The sequence below is a fragment of the Daucus carota genome, chromosome 3, assembly GCF_001625215.2.
Source record: "Daucus carota subsp. sativus chromosome 3, DH1 v3.0, whole genome shotgun sequence".
In the NCBI taxonomy this organism is placed as follows: domain Eukaryota; kingdom Viridiplantae; phylum Streptophyta; class Magnoliopsida; order Apiales; family Apiaceae; genus Daucus; species Daucus carota.
Window position 1 is genome coordinate 62,348,377 of NC_030383.2, and position 22,140 is coordinate 62,370,516.

At 30.9% G+C, this 22,140-nt stretch overlaps 2 protein-coding genes across 2 annotated transcripts; one reads left to right on the forward strand and one right to left on the reverse strand.

The window, feature by feature from the left end:
- Nucleotides 1-2,064: 2,064 nt before the first annotated feature.
- LOC108210653 (auxin-responsive protein IAA16) lies at nucleotides 2,065-5,259 on the forward strand. The gene is made up of 5 exons (XM_017382033.2): nucleotides 2,065-2,573; nucleotides 3,319-3,566; nucleotides 3,697-3,832; nucleotides 3,957-4,018; nucleotides 4,994-5,259. The coding sequence occupies exons 1-5, from the start codon at nucleotides 2,275-2,277 to the stop codon at nucleotides 5,029-5,031; spliced, it is 783 nt and encodes a 260-aa protein (XP_017237522.1). The 5' UTR covers nucleotides 2,065-2,274; the 3' UTR covers nucleotides 5,032-5,259.
- A 2,754-nt stretch (nucleotides 5,260-8,013) lies between these two features.
- LOC108211164 (phospholipase A1-Igamma2, chloroplastic) lies at nucleotides 8,014-11,323 on the reverse strand. Its single transcript, XM_017382687.2, has 3 exons — nucleotides 10,720-11,323; nucleotides 9,694-10,632; nucleotides 8,014-8,571 (listed from the first exon to the last, which is right to left on the reverse strand). The coding sequence occupies exons 1-3, from the start codon at nucleotides 11,067-11,069 to the stop codon at nucleotides 8,328-8,330; spliced, it is 1,533 nt and encodes a 510-aa protein (XP_017238176.1). The 5' UTR covers nucleotides 11,070-11,323; the 3' UTR covers nucleotides 8,014-8,327.
- Between the last annotated feature and the right edge of the window lie 10,817 nt (nucleotides 11,324-22,140).

Sequence of the window (22,140 nt, forward strand, 5' to 3'; positions counted from 1 at the left end):
TATAGGCCACCTTAAATTATAACATGTAAAAGAAAATATTTTAACACTCTCATTAAAATATATATGTCCGACCTAATTTTCAATTAGCCATTTGACGAACTTAAGTATGAAGAATTTATCCAACTGTTAAATAAAACATTTATTAAACCACGTTATTCTATCATAATTTTATTTTTACAATAAAATTAGATAACTTTAAAATATATATAATAAAATAACACCGTGCATTGCACGCGTTATAAGCTAGTATTATATAAAAGACTTTTCACAAATATTTATATCCATCGCTCGTTAACCTTAATGGAACGGATGTGTAATGAAACACCAGAAACTCAAGTGGTTGCTTGAAAGCCGTTTTTGTCAGGGTTAAATTTTGAATCCCAATGATTGATCGAATCAGCAGTAGTAATTAATTAATTATAATCACAACATCAAATAGTTTAACTATCTAGAAAGAGTTGCTAGCTGGGAGTATGGTATGAAAGAGACAAATCTGTAGTTTAAAATAGAATCCGAGTTTGAAATGCTTCATCAAGCTACAAGCCAGAAAACTAAAGTTAACTGACATTGTGATATTATCATTTATCTGTTTGATTTTTGTGGTGGCCTGGTACCACCTGCGGCGTATCCTCAACACTTGTAATAAAAATAAAAGTTAAAAACAAACTCAACAGACATGTTTGAGCTTTAAAAATTCTACTACCCTGTTTATAGAAGGGTCGTAACTAGGCTCATAATTCTGAACCAAAACATTAGATATTTCAAAAATTGTTCTCAAATTATTTTTCCAAATCTTAATTATTCTTCCCTTTGCTGGCTCGAGAGAACCAAATATGAATATCGGGTCTTAGCCCCTTGTCAATGTACGAGTGGTTCCATGAGATCTTTTTTTGTCATGTCATTTAAGAAAAGATTTCGGTCAAAATTTAGCATATATAATATTATTTCATTCTGAATAATATGAGATCGATCGTTTTTTTGGATGGTCTTTATATTCGACCAGTTTTGATCGCTTTTACTTATTTTGATAAACTAATTTCAACCGTTTTTACTTTAGCTAGAAACGGTCAAAAATAGTCACCAGTCAAAACGCTTTTCTTATAGTGCTGTGACTTGCAAAATCGATTTTGACTAAAATTCGTAAATATGAATTAAATTGTAATATATATATATATATAACTCATTGTCATGATGAGATTGTTTAATAAAAAAATTAATATCATTAAATACCTATCATATTTTAAAATTTGAAATTAATATGGCAGTTATATATATATAAGGTTACTGAAAAGCTTTCCGATGGCACCCCACTGGCTAGGCTTGTCGACTTGTTTTGTGTTACTTGCATTGATTTTATCTACGAAACACTTGTAACAGATAGAACTAAAGACCAAGTCCAAGAATCTAGTAGAAATCTCCCTGCATAAACAAAATTGTTTAACTTATACCCCTACATAATCACATTTTTTCAATTTATTTACTTAGATATGTACAGAAATAGAACTTAGGTTTTGTATGTATATTACTATATAATTGTATACCCCATCTAGATAGGAGGCTCCAGCTCAGGATTTGACAGCGTGGCAAGACCATGTACGATTATAGAAGTAAGTAGAAGACAAATTAGCTGGGCCCAGCAGTAAATGAACACACCACTTGAGTTCCAGTTAATTTAATAAAAAACATTTTCCTTTTATTTATCACGGTCCCTAGATTCATCGCAATATATCACAACTTTTTATGAAAAGTTAAAATAAGAATCAATTTTTGTTAATAAATATTTTTATCCCTCCGAAAAATTAGACTTAAACTTAATATTTACAATAAAAAATATCGATAAATGATGAATAAATAAGTACTTGTCATCATTGATCCGTAAAAAATAAGAATCGAAACCAATCGTTTAACCTACTGATTCAGAATTTACAAAAAATTTACCGGAGATTTTTTAATAAATTAAAATTTTTATTTAAATCGGGTTGATAATTTTTCTTTAAAAATTAATCCAGTCTTTTTAATAAATCTGTGATTTTTAGAACATGCACGGTGATAGGAGCCGAACCTGTATGTATCTATTTCAGCATATAAGTTAGCCTGAATAATACTACTATTAAACATATATGGTACTGTGATCACTTTGTCTCACCTTCTAAAAGAAAACACCAAGTACTCCACACATCAACAACAAACAAAAGCAAGTACTCAAGAGAAATATATAGCTAGCCATCATACATCAGAACAAGAAAATAATTGTGTGATATTTATTTTGATATCATGGAAGTTGTGAGCCTTCTAGGGGAGATGAAGGGGAAGATGAACTTCGAGGAGACCGAGCTCCGGCTCGGCCTCCCCGGAAATATCAGCAAACTGAAGAGCAATATTGTCAATTCTGGTGCAACAAATGTTAATGGGAAAAGAGGTTTTGCTGAGGCTGCAAATGTGGATTTGAAGCTGAATCTTGTTTCGTCGAAAGGTGATGGTGAGATTGTGGATCAGGCTGCAGAGTCTGAGGAGATCAAGAATCTTCTTGGTGGTGCTGGCTCTACTGATTCAGTTGTGAAGCCTCCAGCCAAGTAAGATTTGTGCTTCTTTTTTTTTTTTTTTTAATTTTGTGATACTATTCAGCTTTACTTTTTTCTTATCTGTTTGTTTTTCTTTTGTGGGCTCATCATGTATATGAGTGAAGGAGAGTGAACTAACTTGTTTATCTTCTGTTACTGACTTGTTCCCTTGTTAAAGATAGAAAGAGATTAATTAGCTAGCTAGATCTCATTGCTAGTTCTGCTGTAAGATTGATTAGTTTTTATATATAAGAATTTGATTACGAATTATGAATTTATAAATTCATGTATGTGGTGCTTTTTCTTTATGTTCAGATAAAATTTACTCATTTCTAAAAGATGATTACCATACTTAAAGCTTCTTTGATGATTGCATGCATATATAGTTTTGAAAAGTTATTGCCATGATGGGTTAATCATATATACACCTCAACTACCTAGCATATATAAGATTATTATAACACCGGGCTTAATAATCAAGCACATGCATATCAATTATACACAGGTCATGTTCAAATGAGAACCCACAACAACGGAAAGTATTCTATCCACTAAGGCGGATACTTCTTATTCTGCTTGGACGAAACGGAAGATATTGTTCAATTAACCGAAAAATGATGAAAACTAAAATAGCTAGAAATTTTGATGTTATATGAATCAAGTGGTAGTCGATTTTTCAATCGATCAAAGAACTTAATTTCTGTCGTAAAAAGGCAGTTATGTTGTAGTGATGAATATGATTGCATGGAATATTCAGGGCACAAGTTGTGGGCTGGCCTCCAGTGCGATCATCATACCGAAAGAACATCATCTCACTCCAGAAAGCAGCCACCAAAAAGGGTGATGAGGAGAATGAGAAAGTGATGAGCAGTCCCATGGGCGCCACCTTTGTGAAGGTGAGCCTAGATGGTGCACCTTATCTTCGAAAAGTGGATCTCAAGATGTACAAGAGTTATCAAGAACTCTCTGATGCCTTAGGCAACATGTTCAACTCTTTCACTATCGGTAAACCCTCACCCTCACCTTTTTTTAACGCACACACCCGTCTTGTCTTTGACAGTTAAGGTTTGAATTCTCGACATCTCGTGGAGAGACACGTTCATGGACTTTGTTATGTATGTGTTTTTGAATTAAGGTAATTGTGGGAGCCAAGGGATGATGGATTTCATGAACGAGAGCAGGCTGATGGATTTGCTCAATAACTCTGATTATGTTCCTACTTATGAAGACAAGGATGGTGATTGGATGCTCGTGGGCGATGTCCCTTGGGAGTAATTTTCTGCTCTTTTTTTCCTATCCTCTCGTATTTTATCTTCTACCACTACGAGAAAAAAAAACTAATTTTGACACATTAATTATTTACAAGTATTTGCAATTTTTGATTTGGAATTGCAGGATGTTTGTGGGTTCTTGCAAGCGCTTGCGCATAATGAAAGGAGCCGAAGCAATAGGCCTTGGTCAGTACTTTACTTTCTCCTACTATTATGCGCATGCTTAATATTATTAGTTCGTTAAATATTATCTCAATTTTTTACAAATCAGTTACCCTCATATTAATAATTAATGAGATTTTTATATGCACATAAATCAAATAATTAAATAGCATTACTCCACTCATTAGTACATACTCCTTCTGTCCCATTTAATTGTATACGTTTCTTTTCAACTGTTCGACACGCATTTCAATGCTCTTATAAAACATAGTTCCGTAACTTATTTTTGAGATTTTCTTTTTCTGAATAAAAATATAACATCCAAACTTTAATTCAGAAAAAGAAAATTTTAAAAATAAATTACACAACTACACTTTACAGAAGCATTAAAATCCGTGTCGCGTCCCCTTCCCCAATGTATACAATTCAGGGAGACGGAGAGAGTGCTCTTTAAGAACAATCAAGCATGATAATTAGTACTACGTACCGTTTATTATTATGACCTAAACGTGATTAACTGAAAACAATTTACATAATGTAGATCATCGATTACAAGTACGGTTCATCCGTCTCATCTTATAATTTGTAAAACAAAAATTCTTCAGACGAGAACAAGATTGAGTAGATAGGTATCATGCATGTATATAATTTCTTCTTCTAACAAAAAGAAATTAGGGTTCGAGACTAGGCACTAGAAAATAGTTGGGAGTAATTTTAATATTTCTACAAACCACCCCTAGGCAGTTTCTAAAGATCCCCAACAAATTTTCCATTAAAATTTAAAAAACACTTTAACGATTTATCGTTACGCTCCGATTAGTCTAAAAATCTCAATTTATCGAAAAAATTTCCGATAAATCGTGAATCGGGAGGTTTCTCATTCCTAAAATTGCCTATATGATATATTTCTTTCTTTAGTTTTTGCTTATCTACATAAAATATATATATGTATATATTCTTGATCAGTGTCTAACTTTTGTATTATTGTTGCTTAATCAGCACCAAGAGCCATGGAGAAATGCAAGAACAGAACCTAAACGTCTACAGCAAGCGCAGGGATAATGGACACTTCAGGTTGTTACTTATGTATTTCAGCACTATATATGGTTTGTAATATCGTAATTAATTAGCGTGAGATTGAACTAAGTAAAATAATATTGGATTTCATGTCAGCTTGTCTCGGTCAAACTCGAACGTACATCATTGTGGTTTGCTTAATAATGTTCATCAAAATATCCCCTTGCTTGAATGAATATTTTTCTATAGATTATGTATAGCTATTGTTATATTGTTCTAAATATCGTGATTAATCACGATTAATCGTCAATTAATCAATATTTCATAATTCGTCGAACTGATTAAATTTCTGACAATCTCGGACAAATATTATTCCGTATTTTCATCGATTAAATTCGATTCTCTCTTTTCAACATTATTAGTATTGATATAATTTAATTGATGATTGAATTATAATAAAATTTTGAATTGAATGTCAACTAGAAGTGAGGGGGGCAAGAACATGTGCAAGTAACAAGAGCATTTAATCATGCCGGTCCATTTCAAAAATTGAAGGGTACATGGTGGTGTGTACATAAGTGTTTTTAAGGTGCATGTACGAGTGTCTGTGTGTGTATAGAAGGGGGAGGGATGGGAAAGTATGGTCGGGCAATTGGGGCCCTTGCCTTTAACATTTATGGCCATTGCTGCCGGATCGAAAGAGAGATGTGCAGTGCGATAATGCTCATGTTCATTGTAGTAGTTAGTTGTTCCTGTTAGAAAATTAATGTGTAACATATAGTATAAGCTTAATAGGATCTCGCGCTCGGAAAACAGTGTTTAGCATGAGAATACTGATAATATTATTATTCAGCTGCAAAATATTACAATATTCAAAGAGTGAAAATTTTTCAAAACAATAATTCTACACTTTCTAAGAATTGCTCCACTTTTATCACAAACAAAATGTTCTCACCTAAATCACTATAAACCAAACGAAACATACTCAGTATATCCGCTTAGTGCAGGGTCTGAAGAGGGTAAGATGTATGCAGCCATGCCCCTACCCATAAAGTAGAGAGGCTGTTTCCGTGAAGACCCCCGGCTTAGTGCACAATAAATAAAACAGTTTCTGTGAAGACCTCCGCACAATAAAGAGGGTGTGCTATAATAAGAATATAATACCTTAGCTCACGGCCTTCTTCACATGGAACCTACCCAATCAGTTTTGATTGGCGCGAATGCATCTGGTAATGACTGAGCTGAACCTTTTTCTTTTCATAATCTCTCTGAGCTAAGAGACCTAGTTTCAACTACTCTAATACGCCGTCTCCAATCATTCTTGTCGAATGTCATATCACCCGTGATCGACAATAAACCACGGATAACGGAACAATGTATATACTCTGTAATATTTGTATGTATTATTTAATTGCATATATTTCTACATTATATAAAATTAATTTGTAAATGAATTTAAAAAAACAGAAATAATAAACATATATACACATTAAGAACCAAGTACGAACAGTCAGAAATCATTCCCTGATAAAAGTGAATTATCGGATGCAACCTGAAGCAAAACATATGTTAATGAAAAAGGATGTGAAATTAACGCATGCACTCGATACAGCAATAAAATCGAGAAAAACTCTCGGTTGTTATCATCGATCAATTTTTTTAATTTCTTGCATCGATGGCAAAATACAAAACATACACAGATAAGGTTTTATATACTGAATCGAAACTTGAAAAAAAGGGGAAGTAGCTCAATTGGTAGAGCACAATCATCGAACTGATTATGTTATTAGTGATGTGGTTTCTTGCTTGAAACAAGGGTCGAGGTTCGATTCCTCGCTTCTCCAATTTATTCTTTTTCTGAAAAACTATTTTTGTATGTGGTTTCTTGCTTGAAACAAGGGCGAGGTTCGATTACTCGTTTCTCCGATTTATTCTTTTTCTGTAAACTATTTTTGTGCAATATTATACAGCTACCAATAAACATGTAAATAGAAGTTATTCAAGTAAAAAAATAAGAAGTTTTTTTTTTCCCACAAAAGATGAAGAAGATTGTTTAATCTTAAAGCAATAATTATTTAACATAAATATACTAAAGCCATTCGGATTAAGCAATTTATTTATTTAATTCTACCACCGGGCACAAATTTTAGGGGAATCTTAGACCAGAGCCCAGCATAAAGGCCCATATATAAGCACTTTGGGCATGGTAATGATAATATTAAACATTATATAGTTTATGACATATTGACAATCCACCGGTATTACATAGAGCTTGTTTGCCTTGGTTTTAAATCATGAATTGTGATTGTCTTTAATATTAAGCTAAAAAACGTGTGTTTTTGTAATAAGTCGAAAGTCGATTTAATATCGAAAATAAGTCAGAAAATGATTTAAAATCAGAAATTAGTTTGAGGTGTTTTTTTTCCAGTAAATTAATTTTTTTTTAAATTTTTTTTGATAAAAATTAATCATAAGACATAAAAGCATGCATATTGAGCTTAAGGGAAATGCAAAATATATACATATGGCTGGCTATGCATTTACACATTTGTACAGATTAATACACTGAATTTCACATATTTGTACACATTAATACACCGAATCTACAAGAAGATAAAAAAAAAAGGAAGAGATTAATCGAAATAGATAAAATGCCTATGCATTTACACATATTTGTACAAATTAATACACTTAACTGAAAAAAAGTAAATGGGGAAGTAGCTCAATTGGTAGAGCACAATCACCGAACTATAATGTTGTTAGTTAGTGATGTTGGTTTCTTGCTAGAAACAAGGTTCGAGGTTCGATTCCTCGCTTCTCCAATTTATTTATTTTTGAATATTGTTTTTGTGGCCATTGTATAATGTTATATTCAAAAAATAATAATATAATGTTACACTGCTATTACTTGAAACAAGGGACGAGATTTGTTCCCTTCTCCAATTTCTTTTTCAAATATTATTTTCATGACTATTATATAATACCAAACGGCTGCTACTAAAAAGAAAAAAAATACTGCACGGCTCTCATAGATACGTAAAAAAAAGTTATTCAAGTGAAAGATAAAATGATTTTTTTATCACTCTCAGTTCTACCACCGGGCCCAAACTTAGGGAAAACTTAGATCGGAGCCCATCTCAGTGGGTGCTAGTCTGCTATAGTGCTAGACCCGTAGAAGGCCCATATATAATCACTTTGGGCATGGTTTATTAGAAAAACTAACTGAATATGTCCATTGTTTTTATTTTATCTACAGTTTAACATCCGATATGGAGATACGTATATAATAAACAATCATATTTTATACGGGATGGCTCTAGTGATTTGTTAAACCTAATTGTCTGAGGTGATGGTGCATGGTATCATGACCGTGATCATCAAACTTAGGCCTCTCTCTCTGAATCCAACGGCCATCTTTTGTTCTGGTCATTCCTTTATTCTCGTCTTGCCTCCAATGTGGTGGTATAAAATAGTGATCTTTCAGAAAATCACAAGCCTTGTTCACCAATGCAATGTCCCTTCCGGTAGCTAACACAAACCGGTGTCCTCTCCCATGATACCTGAACATTTCAATCAACAGGAGAAACCTTAGACCTCTTTCCGGTAATTTTACCATTGTTAAGATATATAAGAATTCAACTCGACTCGATGAAAATTTGACATGTTCGACCCTGTTCATTAATCAATAACCGGAACTGATTTCATCTTTAACAAATCTTGAATTTGACTCGACTTAATAAAAAATAATTCGAACTCGACTTTCATCTGAGTAAAATTTAACTAGTCTTGGTTTGTTTTATCTCGTAGCTACACATATAATTATATAATTAGATTTTGGAAAGATAGTGAACATTAGCTAAAAATTGGAAAAAATAATAATTTATAGATACCATGTGGAGTTATAATAATGTACGAGATATTGACGTACGGAAATATATTTCTTAGCCCGAAAGTTTAATACAATAATAGAGAGTAATCAAGGATCCCATGTTTTATTTATGTAGTAACCAGCTTTGACATTTTGACTAAACATGTGGAATAATATTAAAATAATATTGACAGCCTTTCACATCTTATGAACTCTTTGACAAAACTATCATGTCTCATGTTCGTTTTCATATAGTGCTGCATGATATGTACTAAAATAATCAGATAAATTAGATAAACTTAAATAAAATAATTATATAATCCACTATTCCGTTTCGGAGGTATGTGCAGAGTGCTAAAGACAAATGGCTTAATTTATAATTTAAGTAAAATAAATTTAAATATTAATATTTGTCTACTTTTCTGAACCAGAATATGACTTTTTACCAGATTTTGGCCCAGCGTTATCTTCATTAATTATTATACTATCCTTCGTTTCTTCCTTTCTTATCTAGTTATCTTTCTAGTTTCTTCTGTGCTGAACTAGTTTAATAATTTATTTTAAAAAAATATTGATTTTAAATAAAAATTCAAAAATTAAATTTACATTTAGAAAAAATTAAAATAATTTATACTTTATAAGAACTTTAAAATATGTGCCGAGTGTTAACGAGAAATAATGTTACGAGAACATTGAAAATGATAAGTTTCGTGTGATCAAATCTCGAATCTCGGCTAAAATTTGTGTTTAACTATTTAAAGCTTAAGGCTAATCAGAAATTTAATTCAAGTCGGAATCAGCAGAGTAAACTAACCCGTCAAGCAAATGCAGGTGAGCCTCCAGATTATGAGCACAAACCATATCAGCATTTTGCTTCAAAAACGGCGAGTTCTTATGATCCAACGCCAATTCAACTCCAACGTGCGAGTAGCTCCAAGGTGATCCCTTCACAAACTTCATCAACATCGCAGGCGAAGCCTCATTAAAAATCATCCCAGGCGCCTTCGGGACCATGTCATGAACATTAACCACCCGCAACACGTTCACCCCTAGCAACTCAATCCGTTCCTTGAACCTCTCATTCCCAACCCGAGGGCCGGAGAATGAGAACACGGTCACTGGAATAGGCCGCGTGTCAGGCAACACATTTATGCCCGTCTCGACGATGTCATAAGCACTTAGTAATGCAAGGGCACTCCCCAGGCTGTGACCTGTGATTGTTATGCTCATTTCTTCGGAAGAGTACATTTCAGTCAACCTCTTGATCTCGGCTAAAATTTGTTCCCGGGCTGAGTACTTGCAGAATTTGCAAGTCTCGTCTTTATCAGTGTAAAGATCGAGAAATCCTGATTCGACTTTAACATCCGAATCAGGGCACGGAATATTTTTTTCCAAAATTGGTCTCAAATAATCCATTAAATCCGCGATCCATTCGAGCCGCGTCACGGTCCCTCTCCATGCAACTGTGATGTCTCTCCGACCCAAACGCTTCGACATTTCATTGTTTGAAACCGCGACGTAGCCGATCCAATTCGCATTTTTGCTCCAGACTTTAGGCCACCGCGATTTCTTGAAAAAATTCGGGAGATTAATATTCGATGTCGCATACAAATACCGTGACACATCGTAGCCTTGGTCTGGGATGTCCAATCCTTGGAAAAAATCGTGCCGATTAAATCTACAGCTTCCACAATATTTAGAAAATGGATCAAAATCAAAACCGTCATAACAAGCTTGTGCCATTTCCCCGTACCTACAGTGACGGAACCAGAATTTCGTCAGTCAAATCAGAATTCTAGATATTTAATGTATAAAACTTAAATTCGAATAAGCCTCATACCTGATAAGTTCTGATCGTAACAGAGGATCCATAGGATCAAGCAACCCGACCCAATCATCTTCGCCGTGAATTTCTCTCCAACAATCCGATAATTTTCTTTCATCTTGCTCTTGTTTTTTCACCACCACAGCTTCTTTTGCTTCTTTTGCTCCACCACTTAAGACCAGCTTGCTTTTACCAAGCTCATGAGAGACTAGAGATGCAAAAATCTCTCTGTTTTTCGATACAACTCGAACTAAGGGCTGTTTTTCCAAGCTTTTTCGCAACTTTTGACCGAAAAATGGTGAGAAATCATCTTTTCTTGATGGCTCACAAGGAAGAATGCCAAGATTAGCAACAGAAATCGCCATAGATCAATTTTTTATTAAAACCGAAACCAATGACCTCCTAGTCAGATAGATGGTACGTTCTTTCTGATGTCGAGAATTCGAATCTTGTAAAAGACAGAACAGATATAAATGTATGTGTTCAATATTGGTGGAGAGGTGGAAAGTGAGGTTTTGAATGAGATTGATGAGCTCAAGCCTCAATGGCTAGTTGCTTTAAATCTATAGTAACTTGACAAGGCACCAATGATAATAATAACAAGGTGACCTACTGGCTTGTTGGGTCTGGTCGACATGGGAGTACATTAATTAAAGTATTTACGTGTAATGATACAGAGTAGTTGTATATTTTATACACGCACGTTTATCTTTACAAATCTACACGTATTCCTTTGATATATTTTGGTAATAAATATTTGAGATTGTTAGGGGTTTAAAATTTTGTTTTACTCATTTTTAAATAAAAATTGTAGATAATAAATAAATTCTACAAAATAATACACACGATAAATTTTTTAAATATATGTAGCTTCATTTTCTAGTTTTCAATTAAATTAGGTTAAATCCCTTATATTATAAATAACCGTATACATTTTGATTTGATAATATTTATATTTTCTTATTTATTTTGATAGTTTTGTTTATATTTTAGTTCAAATGATTAACTAAATGTCAAGTTTGTTAACATACTTGAAAACCCCATATCTTTATAATGTATTCGATTTTAGATAATTAAATAAAATAACTAACTCATGAAATATAAATAAAAAGGACTAATATGATTTTTGTAATTATATGTGAGGATGGGAAGCTGGCATCTTCCTTTCTACACGTAGTAACACGTGGAGGGCATGACCGCCATTTTCAAGGTCGTTGCACCCGGTCTTTAAGTTTTTGTACCGATAATTTTCATAAGCATTTGACCACGTGCTTTACTGCAAGTAAAATACATGTTTTTGTTGTTGAGATTGGGATAATTATAGATGATTAAATATATAACCACTTCCCGTAAAGAGATTGGTTTATAAATAATTATATTTTACGTAATTAGTTATTATATCGGAATATATAAGATTATCGAACACAAAAGTTAAAATTAATATACTGTTTTTAAGGTTTTTTGAAGATTAATGTCGATGACTGTACTTCTGAGAGAGATATAGGATGCAGTGTTGTTACAATTGTAAGAAACGAAAAAGGGGCTGTTATTGAAGCAGGATCGAGGTATTTTCATAGAGCTTATAATCTATTGATGCAGAACTTTATGTAATAAAAGAGGAATTCGTCGATGGTTTAAAGCGAGCGTCTAGAGCATCACTAATGCACAAAAAAATCTATGCATATGGAGTATATAATAATAAATTTATGCATTTATATATTTACATGTATTTGAATTGATTGTGTTGTTAATCTTATAATAGTATTTTTAATTATGTAATTGTATATTGTATATTTATTTGAATGTATGTGAGATTTTTCTTTATGATTTTTACAAATAAGTGCACCATTTTCAAATTTCGTATATGTTACTATAATCTCTAGGGCCGATGCTCAATTTTAGTATCGAATCAGATTGTGCAAATACTGTAAGTTTGTTAAAAAAATCCTACTATGGACGTAGCGACTTCGATGGCCCCTCGTGTTGGGTTTACGGATTTCGAATATGTAGGACGTTCCGCTAATAGTCTTGTTCATTGTTGCAAACTTGTTAATTCATGTGTAATTTTTTCTTTCATTAAATGTAAGTTTTTGTTTTTCAAAAAACAAAATATCACAAATTTTATTTATATATTAGTTTTTTTCAACATCCCAAGAATCCCAAAAGCTAAGCGTATAGATCAATGACAATGCTGTGTATATTTAAAATATTATAATTTTAGTGTATGACAAAGTTGTAATATTTTTTTTTTGTTAGAGAAGAAAAACAATTTCATTAACAAAAACAAAATACAACCGGTACAGATCTCCAAATGCCGATATAATTATATTGAAAAACAAATAACATATTAAAAATAACTAATTTTCTTATTTCGTGATCGTTTAACACATAAAATTTAAAAATTATATAATTAAAAATAAAATCAAAGATACTTCAAAAGATCTAAATTGCACCCACGATATTTAAGTCGAGCATAAAAGAGTTTTTCTTAACAGGAACTTAACACAAGTGGACTTGTATATGAACATTGTTTAATCAATATACTTATATAAAGGAGAAGCGAGGGACGTGTAGGTGGCGTTTCTCACATCGTTCCATTCTATTTTTCTAATTTTCAGGAATTTTTGGATGAAAAATATCAAAAATAAAAACTACCCTTTTCATTGCAGATTAATTGATATGATATATATCTTGGCATAAATTAATCTGATTCTGTTTCAGATTATTTATGAAATATAGTAGCTTGCAAGTTTTTTAGTCTGATCCTGTTTCAAATTATTTAATTATGGAAAAAATTAGCAAACAAGTCTCTCTGTCAGATTATTTATGGAATATAGTAGCTTCCAAGTTTTTCTATTTTTCTAATTTTCTGAAATTTTTAGATGAAAAATATCAAAAATAAAAACTACCTTTTTTTGTTGCAGATTGATTGATATGGTATATATCTTGGCATAAATTAATCTGATTCTGTTTCTGATTATTTATGGAATATAATAGCTTGCAAGCTTTTTAGTCTGATTCTGTTTCAGATTATTTAATTATGGAAAAGATTAGCACACAAGTCTCTCTGTCAGATTATTTATGGAATATAGTAGCTTCCAAATTTTTTAATCTGATCCTATTTCAGATTATTTAATTATGGAAAAGATTAGCATACAAGTCTCTCTGCACCTATAAATACCCCTATAGGTAGTAGGATTTTGGATCATCTAAACACAATCTACTCTCTCTCAATACCACAACCTTACTCGCTAGTGGTGCCGTTCTTATGCAACGACATCGTAACCCGTTTTATCCTGGAAAGCCCGTTTTATCCTGGAAAGCTATCGTTCTACACATACGATGAGGGGACGAATACGCGTTATAACAAATTTTTTTTGCCCATTTATCTTCTCCATCTAATACAATAATGAGTTACATGATGTTTTGAACGGCGATAGAGATGATTTATTGACAAGAGTAAGAGTTTTTCGGATGTGGGAGTAGACTGCTATCTCATGAATTTAAATTCATGTTTTTGCGGACAACCAATGTAAAGAAATTGGAGGAAAGAGTCACTAATATACACCTGGATAGATTAGAATTCATACGTCCCGATATGATTAATGTTCGTATAACTAGAACATAATGTTTATTCCTTTTAAAACTGAGGATGGTTTCGGATTTGCATCTCAATATCTTTTTGACTTTTACGCACTTATGTTCTTGCAAGCTTACTGTATATTTTATCGGTTAATCAATGTATATGACTAGATGTCATCAATCAGTTCTGTTAAAAAGCCGTATGCTTTTTACATGTGAGGCCTGGTGTATATGTCTAAGAAGTAGTATTTGGAAATTAATGACAATGTCAGTGAAAAACATGCTTACTTTAAAAAAAAAAACACAACTAAAATTAAGATTCGTCATGCCGAGTCCGGATCCTCTGTCCTCTTCCCGTGTCTCCTTATATGTCCCTTCTTCGTTATTGATCAGTTTTTTATGACCACGTTAGACTTTTTATAGTTGTAGGCCGAGTCTGTTTCTTCTTAATTTGCAAACTGCATATGCTAAGAAATTACTCAAATAAACTGTAAGTTCTTTCTCTAATAAATATAAGGGTGAATTTCCTTCATATATTAATATATTTGCTTTATAGAAAAAATTTATTATATAGAATTTAATTTTAGTAGATTAAAAATTATATAAGAAAACATTTCAATATTATATATTATTTTAGTCATAAATAAAGTATTTTTTGCTTTTAAATTTAATAATATTAAATATTTGTTTTCAAAAAAAATAATTAATTATTTAATATAGAAAATAGAAAAATAGAAAAAAATTATATAATATTGTATTTATATCATATAAAAAATTAGTTGATTATGTACTGTATAAAAGAAATATAGTAATAAAAATCTACGTTATATGAATTTGAAAAGGTTTAAATGTTGAGAAACAAACGGACAAAGAATAAAAAGAAGTTTTTGTGCAAAGTAGAGAACTGACCAATAAAAAAGAGGGGACATATAAGAAGACACTGGAAGGGGACAGAGGATCCTAACTCCGTCATGCCTTAAGTCGTTAATTATATGTAAAAATTTATTTTCATTTTTTCACTCATGAATCATAATCCAATTTTGAAATTTTATATATTAATACTGGTATTGCATCGAGATATATATAATATAAAATATATTTAATTCCAAAAATATCAATTTGAATCATTAATATAATTTTTATAAACTGCCAAACAATTATATTATCTTACAAATACTAATTTTAAATTATTAATATAATTTTTATAGGTCGTCGCAACGCGTGGCTTCTCAACTAGTATACTTATATAAAGGAGAAGGGAGGGGCGTGTAGGTGGCGCCTCTCACATCGCTCCGTTCTATTTTTCTAATTTTCTGGATTTTTTGGATGAAAAATATCAAAAATTAGAACTACCTTCTTTACTTTCGGGTATATTAGAAGCAAGTTTCAGAATCTGATTTTGTTTCAAATTTTTTATGGAATATAGTAGCTTGAAAGTTTTAATCTGATTTTGTTTGAGATTATTTAATTATGGGATTGACAAATTATTTATGGAATATAGTAACTTGAAAGTTTTAGAAAGTTTTAATCTGATTTTGTTTCAGATTATTTAATTATGGGAAAATGAGTTGGCATTCCAAAATTAAAAAATATAGCCAACATCCTGAAAATATAGCACTCCAACCACACTAATCTGTTGTCTTTAATTTTAGCCAACCTCCTACGGATGGCTATATTTGTCGAACCTCTACAGGTCTGTAAGAAATCTGTAGGAAGATTACACATCATTTATTACCGTATTAAACTGATATATTCTATTTTAACAATCTAAAATATTAACAACATACTATTTTTAAATTATAGCCAACCAGTATAGCCAATACCATTGAAGCAAAATGTGTTACAGGTTCAGCAAATTTTACATAATGTCTTACAGGTCCAATTTAGCCAACGATTATAGCCAACACCGTTGGAGATGCTCTAAACACAACCTCCTCTCTCTCAATACCACAAACCTACCTCTCGCTGGTGATAGTTCTCTTGCTTGATTTTTAAAGGAGAAGCGAGAGGCGTGTAGATGGCGTTTCTCACATCGCTCCGTTCTGTTTTTCTAATTTTTTGGAATTTTGGGATGAAAAATATCAAAAATTAGAACTACCTTTTTTAGTTTCAGGTATATTAGAAGCAAATTTCAGAATCTGATTTTGTTTCAAATTATTTATGGAATATAGTAGCTTGAAAGTTTTAATCTGATTTTGTTTCAGATTATTTAATTATGGGAAAGAGTAGCACACAAGTCTCTCGGCACCTATAAATACCTCTATGGATTGTAGGGTTTTAGATCATCTAAACACAACCACCTCTCTCTCAATACCACAACCCAATTTCTCTCTGGTGATAATTCTCTTGCTCGATTTTTACTAGACTACGTTATTCGATCGCTTATAAATAAATCAAATATTGATATAAATTGGTTGATTACTTTTTCTAATCCTATTATTCAACAAGTTAAATTCCAATCAGATTATTCCGCCGCGATTATTTTGTGACGATTGTCTTCAACCCTCCTTCTATAATCGTTCCATGACCTAACAAACAACAAACATGTCCGATACAAAATAAATATTATAAAAGAATAACCAACAAACATATATCACTAAAATATAATTTATTGACATTTTCATTCATCAATATCATATTAAGACTATATTCTTCTCCCGTAATTGGATTTGTCGACTCCCAAATTCTTCAAACTCTTACTCTTATCAGTCAATCATCTCTACCGCCATGGAAAGCATCTAGCATAGCGTGACACATTCTTCTATTAGATGGGGAAGATAAATAGGCACAAAAAAATTATTTTTGTTAAATTTTATGATGTCTGAACTCAATTTATAGAGGTTGATTTGAGAAAATACCGGCTTTTCAAAAATATTTCTTATTTTTATATACACTTTTTCGAAAATATGGTCATAGTCTTAGAAGAAAAGTAAGCCTTTTTCGGTATCAAAATAATTGAAAAAAAGTTCTAATTTTTGATTTGATATTTATTAAGGTAGGTGGTTTTTTTTTTTTTTGATATATTGAAAAATGTAGTTTTGAAACTTTTTTCTGATATATCCGAAACTACAAAAGGTAATTTATATTTATGATATTTTTAAAATAAAAACATAATTTGAGATTTTCCTCCGATAATTTTGATACTAAAAAAGGTAAGTAGATTTTATTTTTGATATTTTAAAAAAAGTAGTTCTAAAACTTGCTTTGAATATATCCGAAACTAAAAAAAGTAGTTTTTATTTTTGATATTTTTTATTCAAAAATTCCAAATTTTGATAATGGCAGTCTTGAAACTTGCTTTCAATATATCCGAAACTAAAAAAGGTAGTTTTTATTTTTGATATTTTTCATCCAAAAATTCTAGAAAATTAGAAAAATAGAACGGAGCTATGTGAGAGGCGCCACCTACACGCCCCTCGTTTCTCCTTTATATAAGTATATTAGGGTTGTTGCAAGCAAATGTAGTTATAGACCGCTATATTGGAGTCGACAAATCCAAACACGGAAAAAGAATATAGTCTTGACATGATATTGATGGTTGATATCAATAAATTAACTATTAGTGTTGAATGTTTGTTGGTTATTCTTTTATACTATTTGTTATGTTCATCGGACATGTTTGTTGTTGTCGATTTTTATATGATTTACTTTGTATACAATAAAAAATTATACATGCATTATCTGTTTGCTCCGTTCAAGTAACTTTTAGGTAAAGGTTATTTATACAGTATTAAAAAATAAATATTGTTACAAGCAAGGGTTGTTATAGACCGCCATCTCACAGATTTAAGTTAGATGTTTTTTGCGCACAATCAATCCAAAAAAATTGGAGGAAAGTGACAATGTAAGGACATGATCACTTTTCAAAAAAAATATATTTAAGATTCGTCATGCTTTAAATTGTTAATTACGTGTATAAATTTATTTTCATTTTTTACTATGAATTATAGTCTAATTTTGCAATTTTATATATTAGTATTGGTATTACATCAAGATTTTTATAATATAAATTTATTTTATCCTACAAATATTAATTTTGAAACATTAATATATACTTTTTATAAACAGCCACAAAATTATTTTATTCTACAAATATTAATATTGAATCATTAATATAATTGTTATAGGCCGCCGCAACGCGCGACTTCTCAACTAGTTGTTTAAATACAGCATAGAAACACAAAAATTACTCGAACTTACATGAGATGTTGAATTAGACAGGTAACTCATTTTTAGCTTATGATTTAAGCTCACGAGTCACGACTTCCCTGTACTTCGATGTTTGCCACTTGATATATGGTTGCTTCCAACTCTTTTCTTGATAATAAGTTTTAAACTGAAAATTGTTAAACTATTAATTAATAAATTTTGACAACACTTTAAAAACTTTTGAAATCAAACTATTCATAACTCGACAAAAATAATCACAGCTGATATATCATTTTGTTCACCGATTTTAACGGGATATCATTTGAATTAAAGTCACAATAAATATAAAAAAAAACATCTAAACATGAGTTCAAGCAGTAAAAATATTATTTATAGAGTTTTACACATTATTTTTGAATGTTATCACAAACAATTAAAATTTATGACTTCTAGTATTTATAATAATAATTTAAATTTTATCTAGTTTATTTACTATTTATTTTTTATTATATATTTTTTTTCCTTGTTTTAATTAAAAACAAATAGTAAATAACTTGCTTAAATCTAAATATAATATTATAAATATATTATTAAAAATACTAGAAGTCATAACATTTTACTTGGTTGTGGTAACATTCAAGAATAATACATAGAACTCTAACAATAATATTTTGTTGCTTGAACACATATTAAGAGTGATTTGTTTAATATTTATTATGACTTTAATAATTAAAATGATACTCATTTCATATCGCTGAACAAAGTAATATATAACTTCCACAATATTTAAGATCGTAATTTAAGGTAAAATATTTTATGTATGTTTTATAAAAAAAAACCTATTATTATATTTCCATATACTGATCCAAATAATTCCAGTGAAGCATTATGGTTTGGTTTGTTAAAGACATAAGGTATAAGGTTTGTAAATTAATAATTTGAAGCACAAGTATCGTTTGTCGAGATAGTGTTGCGAGATTTCAAGATATCTGAACTTTATTTTGGTAGGAACTTTCTCACAAGATTTCTTCCCTGGCGATGGTCATTGAGTTCCTTATCAATTATAATAGTTTGATTCCTTTTCTCTTCTCTGCTTTTAGTCCAGACAAATTTAATATTTAATAAAGCTTGTTCAACGGTATAAGATAAAATAGAAACCAAAATATTTTTTTAAAATCAAATCAAATTATATAATAAGTACACTACGTAGGTGCCATTTACTGTTTTAGAACCTTGGCTCTTTTGAATCTACAAGACCGCAACATACAAACACACGTATAAATAATCTAATTGATCACAATCAAAAAATACAGATGATGGAGAAAAAGAAAGTTACCAATGTAATATTTTAGAAATTCTTTGAGTGTTGTAAAATGAATACCAACACATTGAGATGCATTTCCAACAAACATTCCTACGATTTCTCCTGAAGTGTTGATTATTGGACCATCAAAATCTTCAACACTAAAATTAAATCCGGTTAACTGAATGATGGTAACATGTGAGTGAAAGTCCCATGTACAATACGAATTGTCACCATGTTCTTTCTCGTAAATTTTATAAAAATCGCTAACACTATTTAGTTTTCACTTAATTGTTTTCAACAACTGATGACGCATGTGTAACACTATTTGGTTTTCACTTAGTGGTCTATCAGATACGAATTCTGCAATCAGATACGAATTTTAATAGGGACAACACAATCGACCCCTCAAAATTTTTTAAGTGAAAAAACAGTATATGACCAAAGTAGAGTACTAGATTTGATAAAAAAACATAACACTACTAGTATTGTTGATAATGTAGTGATATAATAAAAAAATATTGTGAAACGGTAAATAAATGTTGTGATACGGTAAAGAATTACATAGTCTGACTATCATTCTGGTATTGAATACGTTAATCAAAGTGGACAGTTTTTTCCACTATATTTAATCCGAGTAGGTGTTGCTGGTGAAAACCCAACTCTCTTATGTCGTCTTAATGAGATTTGTCACGAAAATGATGATTTAAAACGCTAAGGAATGGAACATCATCCCGGATAATATGTTTTCGGTCTTTGTTAAGCATCAGCATGTCTCCGAACACAACTCGTATATGTAACTTGAAGTGATCGTCAGGGAAAAGAAGTTTTTTAACTCTGAAAATTAAGCCACTCATACCAAGTCCAACCCTTATAAGAGTATTTATCACTCAAAATTCGATCAAATACGGTTTACCTTGATTCACGTGGTTTGCAGGCTATTACGTGAGCTCGTGGGTTTACCCAGTGCGCACCCAAAGGGTAGCGGCTGCGGATTCCTACGTTAAAATAAAAAAAAAAGATCAAAGAAATAATTGACTGCCTAAAATTTGGAACAACATTAGCAAGTGGATGAGAGTTGCGAACGATATCAATTGTGACGTCATACATATATTCATCATTCAAATTTGATACAAAATTACGGTCATAAAATTTAAAAATTATAAAAATTGTAAGTGCGTAAGTTTCAAAAAGGTGCAGGGAATCATGGGATCGATTAGGACCAGAAGTGAATTGTACAAAACAAAACACCGAGCCATCATTTCAACAAAAGTTGGATTTTAACTATCAATTATAATACAATATGTAACATAATTATATTTAAGTTCTATAGAGTATAAAAAAAATGGAGAATTAGAGTATGTGTCATTATTTTTTAATTTAATCAAACATAATAATTTTGATTTTCTAAATTTATACAAATTTATCATTTATAAGTTGTCTTAAACATAATTATCAATTAATTAATAATATCTTTCAAATTTAACAAGTATATTAATAGTTATATTGCAAAATATAGTGTCCTCTGATTTATACAAGTAATTGTTCAACGGTTTGATTATAATGTTTATGTTGTAGAACATAATATGTAGGTTATCGAATGTTTACAATATTTTAGAACAAAAAAAATTGAAAGTCAGATGACCATATTACATTTTATTCGATTATGTACTCTAATACTTGTACTTCATAAAATTTAAGCCTAATTATCTAATGATTCATACTTATATGAATTAAAAACTTAAAAAATTTGAGTAGACATGATAATCAAAAATAACATATAAACTATAATTCATATTCATGTGAATATAGATAATTTATTATACACATACAGGGAAAATTTTTGTACAAAAAATATATTCCGATAATTTAGATTTTATTCACAGATTCATGAATTTATATGCATAAATCTAAATTTAGGTGAGATATATATGTTTGAAGGGACCATCAACATTTGTTAGTTTGTGGAGATCAAATGAACTCTATAATCAATATCTATACTCAAAATTTAACAAATACAAATTTTTTGGAAGATTTTTGGGAGGATAAAATGAATTTATAGTCGATATTATACTGAAAATAGAATCAAATCAAACTTTATTTCAAAACTTTACTGTGGGTAATATAATTTTTTAAGATAATCATTTCTCACTATTCAACTTCCCAAAAACACGTGGCAGCCTGAAAGACATGGTGCCTGCAGTCATCTAAACTGCGCTATCGGCGCATGTTATCACCCTGCCCCCCTACTAACCTCAATACATTACAAGTATTTAAATATCGGTTTTTCTATGGTGTGCCCATGGGCACACATTAAGCACCAAAATTTATGAAATTGGAGGGTTTCTATTGGCTTACCTTTTTTAATAATAGTGGACCCCCCTGCAGTTACAACAACCACA